This window comes from Gigantopelta aegis, chromosome 10, assembly GCF_016097555.1.
Source record: "Gigantopelta aegis isolate Gae_Host chromosome 10, Gae_host_genome, whole genome shotgun sequence".
Classification (NCBI taxonomy): Eukaryota; Metazoa; Mollusca; class Gastropoda; order Neomphalida; family Peltospiridae; genus Gigantopelta; species Gigantopelta aegis.
Window position 1 is genome coordinate 18,614,466 of NC_054708.1, and position 19,095 is coordinate 18,633,560.

At 34.0% G+C, this 19,095-nt stretch overlaps 1 protein-coding gene across 2 annotated transcripts in view; it reads right to left on the reverse strand.

Moving 5' to 3' along the window:
• The window catches only part of LOC121383435 (ATP-dependent RNA helicase A-like), a 48,787-nt gene that overhangs the window by 20,024 nt on the left and 9,668 nt on the right, over positions 1 to 19,095 (reverse strand). The window contains exons 2-12 of one of the 2 annotated variants that reach the window (XM_041513453.1): positions 14,557 to 14,690; positions 13,584 to 13,724; positions 12,738 to 12,846; positions 11,155 to 11,258; positions 10,521 to 10,660; positions 5,283 to 5,329; positions 4,844 to 4,980; positions 4,170 to 4,259; positions 1,271 to 1,459; positions 645 to 722; positions 206 to 325 (exon numbers count right to left, since the gene is read on the reverse strand). In XM_041513453.1, coding sequence (XP_041369387.1) covers positions 206 to 325; positions 645 to 722; positions 1,271 to 1,459; positions 4,170 to 4,259; positions 4,844 to 4,980; positions 5,283 to 5,329; positions 10,521 to 10,660; positions 11,155 to 11,258; positions 12,738 to 12,846; positions 13,584 to 13,724; positions 14,557 to 14,673 — 1,272 coding nt within the window. In that variant the 5' untranslated portion in view covers positions 14,674 to 14,690. Of the gene's footprint in view, positions 1 to 205; positions 326 to 644; positions 723 to 1,270; positions 1,460 to 4,169; positions 4,260 to 4,843; positions 4,981 to 5,282; positions 5,330 to 8,365; positions 8,425 to 10,520; positions 10,661 to 11,154; positions 11,259 to 12,737; positions 12,847 to 13,583; positions 13,725 to 14,556; positions 14,691 to 19,095 lie in introns of those variants that run through there. The other variant, XM_041513454.1, reaches the window with a different exon arrangement.

Consider the following 19,095-nt stretch of genomic DNA (forward strand, 5'->3'; position numbering starts at 1 on the left):
ACACACAGGGGTGGGAATTGGTGAACTGTAAAAAGAGGAAATCTAGAGGGGTCCCGGAAATTCTTGAAATCCTAGGTTAAAATATGTGCCATGTGACACATTTTGGAGGAAAGGACGATTGAAATGCAAGGAAATGCAATATTCCATGAGAGAAAAACAGCTGATCCGAGGAGAATTCCCACCCCTGACACACCACTGGTCTTACCTGTGTAGTTTTGCCACATCCAGTCTCGCCCCGGATGATGATGACTGGATTCTCTTGGATCATCTGGAGGATGTGATCATGTGTCTGGAACACTGGCAGTCCTTGGCGTGTTTGTAGCATCTAACAAGTACAAACAATGACAAATTAATAGCTGCTTATTAAGGTAAGAGCAGTGGATAAAGATGCACAACAGATTTTCATGACCCCATCTGTAATATACACAGATATAATTAAAAGACAATAAATTAATGGTTTTTTAGTGTTTGAATGTCTGTGATATAAATTTCTCCTGGACTTTTGCATAAACCAAGAAAACACTTTGTAGAATTGTATACAACAGCTGTAAATATGGGATTATCAATCTGTGATACTTTACAGTTATAAAGGTCTTATGGCTGGTTTACCAATCCACAACAAGTGTGGTTTAAAGCAACTGTACCTCCTGTAAAAACTGATCCTCTGTTCTCTGTCTCTCCATGTTACTGTACAAATCTTGACTAATATGCTCCAGAGAGGCCTGAAAAACAAAGTTGATTCCTTTATATAGAGAAAAACTAGGTTTTTAAACACTTAAAATACCCAACAGCAAAGTACAATATTAAGTTGTAATATTTTATAAAGCAAATCTTGGTTTTTAAAAATAGCAAAGTACAATATTAATGTGCAATATTTCTATATGGGTCAAATAAATATAAAATCTCAAATTCCATCTAATTCATTCAGTGACACTCATAATGATGAGAAAACAACTAATTTTGGCGGGTTTCTTTTCTTTCTAAACTACCCGAAAAACAGCAACATTAATACAATCAGTATTAAGCTTGAAACTTCTTTAAAATAGGTGAAATATCTAATGCATAATTATATATCTCAAACACAAAATATAAACAATATCATTTTATATTTATCCTTTGTGACCTGTTAACTTGGTTTGCATACAAAGTACTGAAGCAATGTATAAATGATAGACTATTATATGTTTCAATAATTCAATACATTTGTCTACTTTATTTACTTGTACAAAATAAAAAATATATAATTATATTATAATATATATAAACAAACCAAGGCAAGGGGTCCATCATCAATATTGGCTCCAATCCAAGGATTCCAGTTCTGTTGAGGTGGCGACCAGGATACCACACCGGGAGCACTTCGTTTGGTAGCTGGTTCAAACTCCTCCAGGGATGTATGGGTCAGAAGTGAGAACACTTCACCTTGATCATCTAAGCCTGACTGTTGCGAAATTTCATTCTGCAAAAAAGATAAATAGTAGAGACAGTCAATATGAACATTTATTTTTTAGTCTCAGCAAATAAACTGGTTGAGAATTGGATATTACTGGAATAATCAGACCAGCCCATGGGCAGAAAGAAGGGGCAATACACTTAGTATGAGAGGCGAAGCGTCTAGATTATGGTAGCCCCACTCCCATGGCTAGTGATATTCAGTGTTGGGCTAGTAAATAGCTACTATTGCCATGCCCGACGGCTAGTGAATTTTTTGTGTCAAATGTTGCAGTTAAGTCTATTTTGTAAATATACTCTTCAAAAGAAGAAACGCAAAACCACATTGTCGTAACATTTGGAGAATTGATTTAATTATTGAATGGTGAGTCCGATAATTACCAAATGTTGCAGGATTGTTCACAATTCACTCTAGTCCATTGTGAGTAAGTGATAGGACACACCACCAAGGTCAAGGTCATCTGGAGTCAATACCGGGTGTGGCCTCCGCGTGTGTTGACAACTGCCTGGCACCGCCTGCCCATTGAAGCAACCAGAGTACGGATGACGTCCCGGGGGATGGTGGCCCACACGGCCTGCAAGGCTGCTGCCAGCTCGGGCAGGGTCTGGGGCTGTGGTTGTCGCTGTCGGAGGCGTCGGTCCAACTCGTCCCATAGATGCTCAATTGGGTTCAAATCCGGTGATTTCGATGGCCAAGGAAGGACATTAATGTTGTTGTTCTGTAGGAAAGCCGTTGTGAGACGTGCTGTGTGAGGCCTGGCGTTGTCATGTTGGAACACTGCGTTGGCGTTGGCCATAACTGGAACGATGTGTGGCCGGAGGATCTGGTCAATGTAGCCCTGTGCATTCAGGTTGCCCTGCACGTGGACCAGGTCAGTTCTGCCAGTGTGTGAGATGGCTGCCCACACCATGACACTACCCCCGCCGAATCTGTCCACTTCCTGCACGCAGTTTGCCGCATAACGTTCACCACGACGCCTATACACGCGACATCTTCCATCATGACGTCGGAGCAGAAATCGGGACTCGTCACTGAACCACACCTGTCTCCATCGCAGTTGAGGCCATTGTCGATGAATCTGGCACCACTGCAGTCGGAGTCGACGGTGTTGTGGTGTTAAGATGACACCTCGAACTGGACGTCTGGCACGAATTCCTACCTCACGTAGGCGGTTCCGTACGGTCTGGTCGGATATCCTGCGCAAACCTGATATTGCCGCGGCTGTGGAGGTGGCAGTAGTCAATCGTTCCCGAAGGTGGCGTACCCGGATGTAGCGGTCCTGCCCGGGGGTAGTGACCCGTGGTCGACCGGATCTAGGGAGGTCACGTGTTGATCCATGTTGCTGGTAACGGTCCCACAGTCTGGAGATGGTGCTTGGGGACACATAGAATGCCCTGGCAACGGCCGTTCTGGATTCGCCTGCGTCTAGTCGGCCGATGGCATTGTTTCTCTGCGGTTCACTGAGACGTGGCATGTCCTGGATTGTCAACTGTTGGCCAGATACAGAGGCCAGGCAAGCGAACACCCTGCACTTTTATACTGTCGGTGTTCATGTTGCACGTGCAGACAACGCACGTGCAGTGGTGACATGGTTTGCACGTGGCTGCGTTTTTGCGAATATTCACATTTTGCAACTTTATTGTACAGTAGCTGCGTTTTATCGAATGTAACCGTGGGAATGTGTTTGGGACATGCAATGACCTTATATTCACAAAGCATGAACCGGTAGGAAACATAAAATCGGAGTTATAACCCATTTGTACCCTTTTGCGTTTCTTTTTTTGAAGAGTATATAAATATTCTGACCCCCACCCCAACCCCCAATGTTAGTATTTCTAAGCTCTATCTCCCTCTTTAGGTGACATATCTGATTATTACTGTTATTCAGTAAACTTGTTTTAACTTAAAAGTAAAGATGGACTAGTGGATTTTTAATCGTGGCTAGTAAATTTTTTTAATCACTGATCCCATGGCTAATGGATTTTAAACAAATTCTAGAAGCCCTATGAGAGGTCAGGCTAACATATTCAAAGAAAACATGACTTACTGTACTAGAGTCATTATAAAGCCAAATTCCTTAATTAACATTGGAGTCATTCTAGAACTAAACCAATTTTCTACAAAAGCAAATTAACAAAAGGAAAACGTTAAGACGATACCTGGTGTATTTCAGTAGTCATCAGTTCATTTTGAAAAGTTATGTTAATGATCACTCAGCCTGATTAATATTTGGCTTGCTATCTCAAAAATACACCAAATCAAGTGCACCATACACAAACAAGGTCACACAAAATTCACGATATTAAAAGTACATCCAAACATGGTCACATTGATACTGAAGGGACTGAATCAAATATATTTTTCGAGATAAGCATAATAGTTGGGAGTGAAACTTCTGTCGTGGGTTGATTTCTCAAACTAGTATTACATTTAGTTGATGAAATAACACAGATTGAAAAAACACACATTAAATCCAATTTTACTGGATTTTATTTAAATACAGTGAAACCCCTCTAAACCCGACACCCATGAGACCAAGACAAATGTCCGGTTTTAAGAGGGATCCAGTTTAGAGAGGTTAAGTTCTGTCCTGGTTTACAGAGGGTCCGATCTTGAGAGGTTTCACTGTACAATCAAATTTTGATCGTATTTTAATTAAATCCAATAAAATTAATTTTGCTGTCTATCAAGTTACTGTTATACTGCTGATACTAACCATGTTGTGTGGTTGAATTCCCCACTGATGCAGGACGCTGTCAATCTGACTGTTCAGGTCTGGACTAATAGCAACATCATAACTTTCTATCTGAAAACACCACACGTAGCACATACAAATTAGACACAACAGAACATGAACATTATATAACTGTCAGGGCTCCCTCTGTTACAGTGTTCCTACAGGAGGTATAACTTTTTAAATGAACCTTGAGCAAAGTTGTATTTTGATTTTATTAGTGATAAGGGGTGCCACCAAAAAAGAGGGGGGCTTATTCAAATACATGGGCTAATTTCCGGTCAAATACGAGTATGTCAAAATTGGCTAAAAGAAATTTGTTTCCAGTGTGAGGCCTGAACTGTTAATTCTAAAATTCCAAATAGGGGACAAGCCATACACTATACAAAAAATTAAGTTACCTATATATATATTGTAATTCAATTTAATTTAGATTAATTACATAGATCAAATTAAGTTGTATAAATAGAACTAGGGTTTTAATTTCTTCTCATCCAATGGGATTAGATAACTTTTCTACTGTTTCAGCTTTTCAAACCTATATTTAATACTATTTAGTAGATATGCAGAGTGCAGGAAAATCTTGAACAGTAGTTTTAATTAAATTCAAATGATCTAGTCATGTATAAAAAATTAACCACAAAAAGGTTACAGACCTTCTCCATTTCCTTCTTCTTCTTAATGCCTGTGAATGGTTCAATGACTTTCATATGGAACAGCTGCCGAACCAGGGACAGGGCACAGGATTTCGATGCTATCTGCTTGTTGGAGCCGTGTTCACGAGCATGAATAGCTAAAATAAAATAAATACAAATTTCATTAAATTATGACTGAAACTTGCTCCACTCAAATCTTTAATGATGACACACACACATACAATTTCTATGGTGTTGCCATGATGTCTCAGTCTCTATTAGAGTGTTGAGTCTAAACTCTAAAGGTTTTATAAGCAACCAGTCCCACCACTTCTTTCTTAGGACAAATTGTAATTTTACGTAACAATTCTTTAATTCATCAACTTCGCAACAAAAAATATGACAGCTTTCTCAATAAATGTACAGGTTGTTTTAAATTGTTAAGACTTAGTTTACTTACTTTGGTTTATCTTCTTGACATAGAACTTCATCTCAGCTATAAAGCTTCTGTAAAAGTAGAAAATAAAAACATGATGATAAAAGTGTACTGCAAGAATAAATACACAAAAAGTAATGAATGTAATGCTAAAACCTCCAGGACCATACTGTTTACATTTAGAGGATAACTATGTTGCATTTGACCATTTGCGGATGTTCATGCTGATTACACAAATTGAGTTTTACCACCAACAGATATTTGTGACTGTATAACCAGCAGGAATGTCCGCAAGACAACATAGTTATCGCCATTCTAATTCAACAAATACATTTCTTTCTTAAAACCGTTTAAATAATCATTTTTCAGAATGAAGGCAGCATTAACAAAAACCTGGTCACTACTATCGTTTCAAGTCAACCACTTCATAAAATAATTATAACGCAAGTGGACTAAAAAAGAAGTTTTACATGTAATACAACTACTGCTCCTAATATCAGGGTTTTTGGGGTGTTTTTTTATTAACAACAGCTTGAACCTTAATTACACTTAAAGAGTTCTCCAAGAATTTATGGATTATGCCACTTCTTATTTGGGTAAACAATGTCCTAAATTTAATGTGTGAATGAAAACTGGGTTATACAAAATTAGAGCGATGAACAAATGAAACGATCGTTCTTGCAATTTTCAGAGGCTGTAAAAAATATAATAATAAATGCTATGATTAAATTACAATGTGATACATTGGGGCTGATATCAAAGATAAAACACTACTTTGATAATTTATAAGATAAGAAAGAAAGAAAAAAAAAGTTTGTTGTGTGTTAATTATTTGTGAAATCTCTTATAATAATATTCATTCAAAACTTTATTTACCCTAACAGATTAATTTTGGTCAGTAAAAATTAGTATAAAAGTAATAAAAACAAGAAATCATAACTTTACTTCTACTTCCTTAAATATCCCATCTTGAAAAAATTGCTGGTCCTCTTTATTTGGTTAGCCAACATCTCTTATAAATTAGGTCACATAAAAAAAAATCTTTGTTGAGAATATCAACAATGTATGAAAAATTGTGATGAAATGTACTTTTATGTTGCAGGGGCGGTACATAACCCAGTGGTAAAGCACTTGTCTGATGCGTGGTCGGCCATGGTATGTGCTATCCTGTCTGTGGGACGGTGCATATAAAAGATCCCTTGCTACTAATGGAAAAAATGCAGCAGGATTCCTCTTTAAGACTATAAATCACAAATGACCAAATGTTTGCCATCCAATAGCTGATGATTAACAATAAATCAATGTGTTCTTGAGGTGTCATTAAACAAAACAAACTGTTACGTTGCATCATGTTGTTGATCACTGATAGACAAGATCATGAAAATATTAGTTGTGTTTGTTTTAATTAGTAAATGATATTACAGAATAGAGGCAAAATTGCAACTGTAACAATTTAATCATTTACAACTAAATCATATGGCTAAATAAAACACATTTTAAATGTGTAGTAAAGAACTAGAGTCAAATTCACAAAACATCATAATTTTAGATTTATGCACAAAAGTAACCAGCTGAATGCACAATTTATAAACAATCAAGTTTGAACATACATAATTTTGTTTTTAACCATTATATTTGTGTGTATATACAATATATATATAATCTATTTTTCTTTTTAAAAATAGATGCCAACCACATGTAAATGTAAAATTACAATGCTTTGTGAATAACTGGTAAATAACTGTAAATACGTTGATTTTTTTCCTGTTAAACCATCAGCTATTATTTAAATCAAGAAAAATAAAACATGTCAACACAAATTCCAATTACCGTATATCTTCGCCTATAACTTGGGGGGTCGACTTATAAGAGGGTAAAAAAATTTCACCCAAAAATATTACCATTTTGGGGATTATTTTACAAGTTTTATTGTTGAAGTATGCCCTGTATTTATACTCAAATATGTTAATTTGACACATTTATTTTTTATAACCATTTGTTTTTTTGGCATTAGAATGGTTTTGGTTATGCGAAAAGGTGTAAGATGTCGCTCACATGCCAAGACAACAGTCCACTTAGTTAAAATAACAGTCATTACTAATAGCTAAAATGTAAACAATACTAACTACCTGTTGCCTGAGTTTATTTTGAAATCTGCTCACTGTCATTAATGGTTGTTCAAACAATGAATATTACTGAGCCTTCCCTTAAAATAACTTAAGACTGATCTCTGCAGTTCACTAGACCAATAGGGACACACATCATTTGGTACAAAAACCAGTGTACTTTCCAGAATTATCCTCCTTACATGTATTAATATGGCAGCAAAACGTATGATTAACCGATGATACATGTACTTTCAGTTTTATCATAGTGATCTTTTGTCAGTGTTTATAAATAAAGTTGTTGTCAGTGCACAAAACTATGATGTACAGTGCCATACGGTAACAGTCAAACAGCTTTCATTATCTACTAAGGGAATATTTCGTTTTGATACTATGTAGTTTGACTGGAATATTGCGATGTACAAAACGTGAAAAGCGAAGTTTGTAAAATAATTTTCTTTTGTTCAAATATTGTACATTATTGTTCTCATGTGCTGAAAGTAAGAAATACTTCAATATTTATAAGTTGTTTTTCATGGGTCGACTTATAAACGCGTCAATAAAAAAAGACGTTTTCATGGCTTGAAATTAGGGACTCGACTTATAGCCGAGATCGACTTACAGGCGAAGATATACGGTACTGAGTGAAATATTATAGACAAGTTTTTAAAAGCCAATTTTTCAAATTATGGAATTGCATGATAGTAAAATATAGCAAAAAAGTGGAAAGCAAAAGCTATTAGAATTGTATATATACACACACAGTAAATTACACTTATAATGAACATGCTTAGAACGAACTACTGCATAAACGAACTGATCATAAAGTTTCGTTTTATCTCCCTATACATTATTATCCAACTTGTACAAATGTGTACAATGAACCACTGCTATAACAAAATAGCTATCATGGTCCCTTCCGGTTCGTTATAAGAGTGCTTTACTGTATATAAATACAAAAGACAAACATTTGAAACAGGTAAATGATCATTAAAGACTTACCATTCTGTTGGTGAGAGTAACTTTGATCTCAGCCACCGACAGACGAAAGCACCAGAAACCTGTTTCATGAACATACAATCTCCAAAAGTTAGAAGCAACAGACCAGCTATCCAGGTTCACCATTACCATGTGAGTGGCTTCACTCAGTAGGCAATGTCTATCACAAAATCAGTTCTTTTCTCAACCAGGTGTGGCATGTTAAATATCACACAACAAAGCTAGATTACAGTTCTTTTCATATACAGTAGAAAAAAATATTTTACATGTAAAATATCCTAATATTGCATACTATCAGAATTATTACCAGTATAAATAAAATCTTTCTTCAATAAATAATATGAAACAAAATATTAAGATATATGTACATATATATGGAGACATAAAATTTCAGTAGTTTTGTAAATGAACAAATTTGAAATGTTTTAACTGTAATCTAGCAAATGTGTCAAATCTTTTCACCTTAAAATCCAGCCTGTGATATTTTTCCCGTATTATTTAACATGCGCACAACTGAAAAATGTCTGGTCTGTTCTTGAACCATTTCTTTTGGGGTGACCAGCTGATTCGTCATCAGCATACCACCACAAGAATATCTGGAGATTGTTTGTCCATTTTCTAGTAGCGTTACAAGCATTTATAGTCATCTTCTGATGTGTTCTTCCAAGTATATTTTTAATTTCAAATTACTCTGTTCAGTGGCATAGGAAGGTGCCAAAAGGTGGGTGGCACACTTTTATATTTACACACTTTTACACCATTATAAAGCAAATATAAAGCAAAATATCTGCCCCCCACCCCCACCCCCCTTGCCTCCCCACTTCCTATGCCAGTGCTCTTTAGTTTATTAATAAACCCATGACCATGTTGCTCAGTTAAAAATCGATGTAAATGAAAAGAATACCTTCCTACATTACCTAAATAATATAAGATATCTGGCAAATTCCATAAAGAAAGTAATTTTGGTTAGCACTTTAAAAAGTTTAATGTCAATTTAAAAAAAATTAAAATCCATTCTTAGTATAAAAAAAAAAGAAGAATTTTTTTATATATATATATATCAGCCATTTAAAGGCCAACATGAACTTTCATTGGTTCACAAAAACAAAACACTGTATGTATTTGTTAAAGGATTCTCCAAATTAATATAATGTAATTACCAGAGCTTACATAGCTTTAAATAAATAATGAGGTAGGGTAGATTAGCAGGCAAACAAAAAAGAAGAAAAAAGTAACAGTAAAAGTAATAGTAGTTGCTAAACAATGGAACATTTTTAAAGTAAAAAGAAAATATTTTTAAAATGATTGGGCAAATACACAAACTATGAAAGATATTACTACCACTGTGTCTTTATTTCTGTTTGTTATGTGTAAAATGAGCCTACACCATTTTTTTTTTTTTTTTTTTTTTATCATGAAATTATTCTGCTTGTTTAACCAAACTGACATGGTTATACACGAGGTTGAATGAAAGGTCATCTGGTCATGTGATTGAGCAATGACTATGGTTAGTATCTACTGATGAAAATATGAAATCAGAGTGACTAGTAAGATCAGATCCAGTCAAAGAGTTTTCATACAATTATACACATTTTAAAAATTATGTTGATCTTTTAAATATTTTATGAACTTGTAATGTATTTATTTGTATTGTTTGTTTATTTCTTTTTAATATGAAACAATATATTAAAAACATCAAATACAGACTTTCAATCATTATTTTGTATTCATTTATAAGCCTTTAACTGTGAAACAAACAACAAATAAATTCAAATTTCTTGGTACAAATTCTTTAAAAAAAATTAACAAATATTCCACAGAAATAACTGTGAGCATATATAATCATTTTAGAAAACATGCAACACAAATACATGGTACTATTATTTTTTAACCTTTTTGCTTCAATTTAAATAATTACATTTGTTATTTAATAATTAAGTGAAAAATTAAACTCAAGAACATTAAAAAGGAAGATAAGTTAGACTCCATTAAATTCAGGAACATTAAAAAAGAAGATTAGTTAAACTCCCTTATACAGAATGCCACAATAATAAGTGAGAAAACATCAAAGTGTATTCATTCTGACTAAATCCAAGGCTTCTGTCCTGTAATAATTTAACTCTGCCGCTCCCCTACCCATAACACTATGTAACAATACCTGTTAAAATCAGGACCAACAACAGAATATTTGTAATCTGATTGAATCTTGTTCATCTGCAAGAACTGGTGAAGTCGACTTTTTGCATTCTCCATCGTCCAGTTGCCATGGATCTCTGCATTCATGTCAACATCTTCAGACTGAAAACAATATAGTCACAAAATAGTATCTTGGATACATTTGTAATACAAAAAGGGAAACAGTCAACAAAATTAAACTAAATAAAATAATTTATCCTATAACTTACCCATGATATCACTGTCATAAACCCATGTGATAATTTAGTACTGTGACTTACTAAAAAATTAATTAGAATATTATTTTAGAAGTGTCATAGGATAAATAGAATTCGCTACTCGTGTTTTTTAATTTGTAAAATATCAACCTCGTCTAGTTAATCATACTCGGTTGATATTTTCCATATTAAAAAATACTCGTGACGAATCCTCAATATACATCTGGTGGAAATTTTTGCTGACAAAAATTAAAACTAGTGTGCATTTGTAATTTTGTTTTATACTTTATACAATTGTAACTGGTTTTGTGTACTAGAGGTATGTGACAAATTGCAAATTCACATTATCTGGTCTGGTTATTTTACAATGATAAATAAAATAAAACTGTAAATGTTTACATCTTCCACTTTCTTTCTGTTGATCATATCCAGGTACTCCTGTGGAGGGCCTCTCTGATATACTGGGAACTCCCGAGGAGGGCCTCCCATGCCCCCACGAGTTTCTGAAAAATTTATGATAAAACATCTTTTAAAAAACAAACTGCCATTAACTTTCAGTGGGTTGCAAAACATGATATGGGGAAAGACTTCAGAAATATTCATCAGTTGTGTCTTAGGGCCACTGACAATTGTCAACATTTCTGTAAATGTACAATCCATACATTGAGGGGGTGGGAGGGGAGAGAAGGTTAATAACAGCAAACAGTTTTAAAACAAAACAAATACAACAATAAAAATATCATTTGCAAAATCAAATATTTTTAAGTTCACTTTCAGAAGTAGTAAAAACATTTTGTACCATTATGTAAATGTGGCTAATTGTAAATGGTTCCAATTCACTGATAATCTGGGAGGTGTTTTGTATGAAGTGTATACAAGATCCCCACCAACATAGATTGATCCTAGACTGCTTATGCATAAGCAGGGCTCACGCTGTCGGTAGCCAAATTAGCCATTGGCTAATTTTTACAAAAAAATGGCTAATAAAATTTAGTTTAAACAATATTTATTGCCGTCAAAATGCGGTTTGGGATTGGCCAACAGGCAAGAGCCTATATTAAGGCCTCTCCCTACATTTATAAATACATTTATAAAATTTGCAAGTGGCTAAAATTTTGGCTAAGCCATTTTTTGTCTTCTGATGTGAACAAACGGTTACATAATCTATCCGACACCTCAAACATAATAATAATACCAAATATTGAATTAGCTTAATAGCGATCTCGCGACTGGTAACCAAAAAATGGTGCCATGCCGAGGTATTTTGCAAGCAGAAATCACAACAAGTATTTAACACGATGCTGAAATCAACAGCAACAACATGGCACAAATTATGAAATTGTTTGGGGTGGGGAATTGATGGGTCACTTAAAAAAAAACAAAAAAAAAAACACCAATTCAAATTAACATAAAGATTGCTATTTAAAGAAATAATGAGCTCTATATAAAAAAAAAACTGAATTTTTTTTTTGATAAAAAAGGAAGAAAGAAAAAACAACACCCTCCATAAACATCCACCCACACCCATATTTCTGTATGTTTGTTAATTTAATGTCATAGGCCTTAGAAGTGGAGGTGGGTGTATGGGGTACTGGCTTCAAACTCTGAAAATAATGCATAAACCCATCCCCATTAACTGCCCCTAACCCCATTGAGGTTTTGTTATTCCTATTTATTCCAGTTTGTACACAATTAGCTGAAAAAGATACATTTTCATATTCATATATAAATACTCTATACAGTATTGCGTAAAACAAATTTGGAAAAAGCATTTTCAATATGGCTAATAAAAATTCCATTTGGCTAATATTTTGGCTACAGGTATTTTTTATCCAGGGTGAGCCCTGCATACGGCGAGCACCTCACCATTGGTCTACGTCTCGCTCTGACCTAATGACAATAATCAATCAACAAGTTTAACACATAACTAAAACCTAATGATTGATGGGCTGTCATGAATCAACATATTAAACACATCATACCTAACCCTAATGACTGGTGGGGCATCACACGGCCTCCAGGTAGAGAAGTCATGCCTCCGCCTCCATCTCCACCCATCTCAGATTTGGGTGTTATTTCCATTGGTGTAACCTGTAAAGACAACACACACAATCACAATCCATGTATAATATTGCATGCATACCATTTACTTTTTTTTAGTGTTGGTTATGCTAATTAAAATTCATGTGCACTGCCGATCGGTCATGTGGTGAATTCATGTTTTTTTTAAATTAACAGCTGAATATTTATTTTTTAAGTTTCGAAACTGATTTCTGACACTTAAAATATACTATTACATCTGCCAAATGAATTTGTTTAAAATGCATTTAGAATGTCAATATAGTACAGAATACATGTTACAATAAGGTTGTTCATTGGAAATAAAACGCATGTAACTGAACAATCAGTTGCATAGGTAAAAATCATGAAAATTTACTTCCAGATCTAAGATCTTAAAATATAGTCCCTTGTATGTTTTAATGTAGCAAAAGCTTTAAAGGCAATGTTTTTTCTAATATGTCTCAAGAGTTGCAATGAAATTATTTCTTTGGTGTCATATTGGGAACAGTTGTACAAGTTGAAGAGATCATAAAACATTGCAATATTACACAGCAAATTTTGTTTGTTGCTGTGTGAATGTCATTTACAGAATTTTAATATTAATAGAATTACCAAAACAAAATATTGCCTATCCACATGAGTGGATTTGTAGGTTTTCTTCTAATGAGATTTTTAAAATTTGAATATCCAAATACACAGCATCTGACAAAGAGGTCTGAATGACAGTGTGTGGCACATTCTTCATAACAGACCCTGTGTTAACTTACTGAAATACCAGGCACCTCCTTGGCACCCATGTCTCCTTGACGAACAAGAAACTGACAGAAGTCTCTCGCTGCATTTGCTTGAGCATCTTTCTTACTGGTTGAGTTTCCAACCGCGACATAGTCATATCCCGGTACACGCAACTAAAAATGAACAAGCATTCTGAGAGTAATACTAAAGCAATATAAATTCACATGATAAGGGGAGTAAAAAATCACTCTCCTTGAAACAGTTTCAGGAGAGTGATGTGGAGCCAGAGTGATTGCTCACCTTAAACAGCTAAGTCTGTAAAACTTGTCTTTCTTTCTCAGGCTTTAAATAACAAATACTAGTATGTATTAGCATACACATAAATAACTTATTAAAAGTATATCTGGTTTTGTACTTTGCATTTGTCATTCATTTCTTAAGATGGAAACTAGTGATTGCAGCTTTTAAACTATTATTACAAAATGACATTTGGTAAAACTGTCTACAGGGTTGACCTTTAAAAGGTTTATTGTCAATAATTAAAGAACATTTTCAACCATTTAAAAAAAAACTGAAAGCACTTTGTAAAAATTATTTTAAATTTAAAAAAATGCTGAAATCAGTTTAAAAGCTGAAAATGAAATATTACATGTCCTCATGTCCTAACAAAATAATTAAATCCAATCAGCATCATAAAAACTAAAATGAAAATCATCAAGTTTAGTTGCAGTATATCCACATTAAAGCCTTGTTATTTGACAAAATAAAAAAGTTAAGACTATTGTGGCTTTTCTACCAATAACTTGTAAACACATAATTTCAGGGCTTACATTTTTTATTAAATAATCAATTCTGGCAAATGTAACATGTTTCTGATCGGCTTTGTATTTGTAGTAGCTCAACATTAATACAGAATAAAAAATAGACATATGTACCTCAGAAACTAGGACCAAGGGCTGTTAAAATTGATTAGGAAAACTATATCACTGATTGTCAGTCCCATACCTCACATTTAAACCTCATCCTGTGCTTAGGACCACCAGAATCTATTTCATAGCTTGGAGTCATCTTCTTTTTACCCAGCCAGGCATACAGGAACTGCTTGACATCAGTTTCAGCCATGATATCCTTGTAGTTGTCTGCAAATATTTCACAAGAAGACAGTCATTATTTCAGAATTATAATATACAAAGCGAGTACAAAATGTACTCACACCATGTCAAATGTATCTGGCCAATACACATTTCACTGACATCTGACACCACTAGAGCATATTTTATTTATTAATCATCGGCTACTGGATGTCAAACATTTGGTAATTTTAACATATAGTCTTAGAGAGGAAACCAGATATATTTTCCCATTAGTTGCAAGGTCTCTATGAATGAACCATTCTACAGGCACGAAAGCACATACCATGGCCGTTGATATACTAGTTGTGGTGCACTGGCTGGAACGACGGGGATCGATCCCAGATCGACTGCACACCACTGGACTAAGTCCCCTTATGCTGGTGAATGCTACTGATGTATATACATAACTTTCTATTAAACAAAACTATCAACTAAAAAAGAAAAAAGAAAGAAAAGGAAAACAAACAAAATCTCTGCAATAAGTTTACTGTCAATGACAAATATGACCAATAAATAATAAAATGCATATAAAAAAACCTCTTTCAGGACTTTAAAATCATAAACATATGGTATTAAATATAGGCCTTATCACAAACATATTTTATTGTAAATATCTTATATTGTATAGCTAGTCATTGGGATGTACATAACTGGGATATTTGTATATTTTACATATTTACTGCAGTCTTTGTATGGTGCCTTTTCATAAGCAATCAAATACTCCACATCACTTGTAATGGTTTGGTCTGAACAGACAGTTTGCCTGTGGACTGTTCCATTTTGCTTGGTATTTGGTTAAAAGTGCTGGTCTAAGTTTTGTCAGTGTGTTGCATAGAACTGTGTGTGTGGGCACGTGTAGTTTTTGGAAAGCTATGGAAAAGTTTGCCGTGAACAACTGGGATCGTTTTGGGGACTTGAGCTGGTGACGTACCATGTGAGGGTTATCAGTATCTTTTGGTGTCGCCGCTTGAAGATGGATGACCGTATTAATGGAGTGGGTCTATGGTGTTGACCGTGATGATTTCAAGGGCGGAGCGACTTTATTGATAGCTTCAAGGGTGGAGTGACCTTGAAGATGGTTTCAAGAGCTGAACGACCTTGCTGAGGGTTTCAAGGGCTGAGCAACCTTGATGTGAAGACCTCGACCTAGACCGTACTTGATGTTCCAAGTGTTTACATGAAGGAATCCTGTGGTGTAATGATTTTCAAGATTGGTATGATTTAAACTGAACTGTATTTAGTGTTTACCAGAGCTACAAACAGTTTCTAGAGAACACTATTACAATTTAATTTAAAGCTGCAATTTTGGCCTTGTGATCACTTATTTGTAATTTTTCAGAATACATTTACCGTAGTTATAATGTTGTTTGTTATTTCTGTTGGGGAGTAACAGGATTATGTGCCCTCAGTCACTCTGGCATGACAAGCCTATATTATAAAACTTGGGAGCAAAATGACCTACAATAAGATAGCAATGCAAATCCGGTTTTAAAACTTAAAATACGTTTTGGATGATTTAAGTCTCATTACACGAGTGGATATTACAGCTTATTGTGACCATCTTCAATATGGAAATAAATTGTATTACACTGTTGGAAAGTCGTAGCTTGTAAGCAATGTAATATATTTCTTGTAGTCAGTAAAAAAAAAAGGTATTAAAAAATTATTAATAACAAATTGGAAGTAAATTTTAATGGCAATAAAGAATTTGTTCGCGGTTCAGATACGTATTATTATATGAAAAAAAAAAAAAATCTTCTTATGTTTTCAATGATGTTTTTTTTTTGTAAAAAGGTGTTTTCAAAAATAATTACAAAAATACAATATTTACCGACAAAAAACACAATGTCAGGTATGTCCCTTGCTTGAACCCTTGCACTATTACTTATTGATACAAATCAATTTCCATTGCATATAAGGTTAAATAGTTTTAATAAATTGATATGCTCTGATAGCCATGAACTTAAAGGCCCATGTATAAGCATTTGAAATCACTGGTCAACCAGGGCTAGCTCAGGATGAGCAAAGCATTTCACCAAATCATTTTAAAAAGTGCTAAATCATTGTTGTTGGGTTTTTTAAATACCAATTACTACATGAAATTTGTTCGCCAAATCAAAATAAAATTCACCAATTGTTTCTAAAATTTGCAATTGCCGAATTTGACGAGTGGCAGAGCTAGCCCTGTGAACAGTAACCACTGAATTTGCAAGAAAACCGCTATTATATATGATGTTTTGATATCATGTTACATCATTAATATGTTGTATAAGGCCGATTTTATTTTTTTTACTGGTTTCCTATTACATGCTGGAAAAATATAGGGTAGGTAGGTAGGAAAAACATTTTATTTTGAAAAACAATTTTATTTATGGATATTAAATAAAGGTGCCGACTACCGGTATCCAAAATAACCTCTGCGTATATAGAAATGCATTATGCAAACCAACAATACCATTCATTACAGTGTTTTCCCTAGAAATGAAGTAAGGCATGGTAAAGTGACGTTTTGGGGGCATATTTTATGTGCAGTTTTAAATATACAGGCTTTTTTTTCTATTATACAATTTTCAAAAGGACAAAAACCTTATGGTCATTTTATTTTCTATATCTATTTCATAACTTAATTAAAAAAAGGAAATATGTAGTACTATCCACATAGGTGTGTTTAAAGGCTTCTTTTTACATGGGCAACTTATAAATTTATAAAAGGCAAGGCATTTTGATGGCAACATGATGCTAACCTATCTGTGGGAGAGTACATACAAAATACCCCTTGCTGTTTAATAATAGGCAGAAGGTTTACTCTCATACTAACACTTAACTTCTGTACTGGTCCAGGACAGACTTGGTTGAAACTTAATTGGATAGAAACCAGTAAATAAGTTATAACAATTTCTTTTAATGAAAACTGAAAACAAGGGTTCTATATTTATCTGTCCAACAATAACATTTAAAAAATTTTTTATGAATATTATCTTTCCTAGTATATCTAAGAAATGGTAGACTTACCAATTTTATAATTTGCAATGTTAGTTTTATTCTGTATGCATCCAGTATTAAAGTACACACTTGGTTTGAAGCAATCAATTGGTCCAATGACTAGAAATGCAGTACAAATGCTCAGGATGCTCAAAGGAATGTTGAAAAGTAAAGTTTGTTTTATTTAACGACGCCACTAGAGCACATTGATTTTTATCTTTAATATCATCAGCTATTGGACGTCAAACACATGGTCATTCTGACAGTTTTTTAGAGGAAACCCGCAAAGTTCCCAGTGACCACTTACAAAAAATAACGAAACGCATCGAGATCTTACCGACATATTTAATCATTTCATTTGGCAGTAAACTCCATCAGTATCGGTAAACATTCCCTCCCCTAGTTTATCAGAAGGTCACTAAATTTCTACAAGGCCAGTTTGTCGCTGGAGTAAATCATTAAATATAGTTAATATTATTATTATTATTATTAATCGGAACACCTCGCTACGCTAGATGTAGAGTAACTCGGAAAAGATCGCATATATTCGTGAAAACAATTTTCTGACTCTTTGCCCGATAGGCCTATCTCACGAAAGTTACCGAACTTCAATTTGAAGGGAAGTAACTCCATCAATCAATTGTTAGAAGAAAACATTTCGTGGCCAACGGGTCGCCAATGAAACACAGGCACTTGACACAGATTAGTATACATGAATAAAATTCTAAATTTGTTGCATATCAGTAAATTTGATATATTTCCGCAGTATTTTGCTCATACTCAATTCAACCATGACAGATTTATTGCCACTTAACGTGTATTGACATATACCAAAAATTTTGATCCCTACTATATAAAAGACACTTGACACATAGGCCTATTCATAATCATACTACTGTACCTGAATAAAATTCAAAAATTTTTGTATATCGATAAACTTGATATATTTTCCCAACATTTTGCTTATACGGTCTTCATAAACGACAAATTTATTGCCACTTAACGTGTATTTACATGTACCAAAAATTTAGATCCCTACTATATAAAACATCTTTTATATAGTAGGAATCGAAATTTTTGGTACATGTAATTACTTGTTAAATGACAATAAAGTTGTCATGTATTAAGACAGTAAATTCAATTATTGTGGAAATTTAGATAAATAAACAATAAACACATTTCATTTTGATAAACTCTTCTTCAAATATATTACATTGATTTATACAATAATTCTGTCAAGTAGGGATCAAATTTTTTGGTATATGTAAAAACGTTAAGTGGCAAAGATTTTGTCATGTATGAAGAGAATATGAGCAAAATATTGCGGAAATATATAAAATTTACTGATATATAACAAATTCAGAATTTTTATTCATCTTTACTAATCTGTGTCAAGTGCCTGTGCAATAAAACTAAATTTTCGACAGTA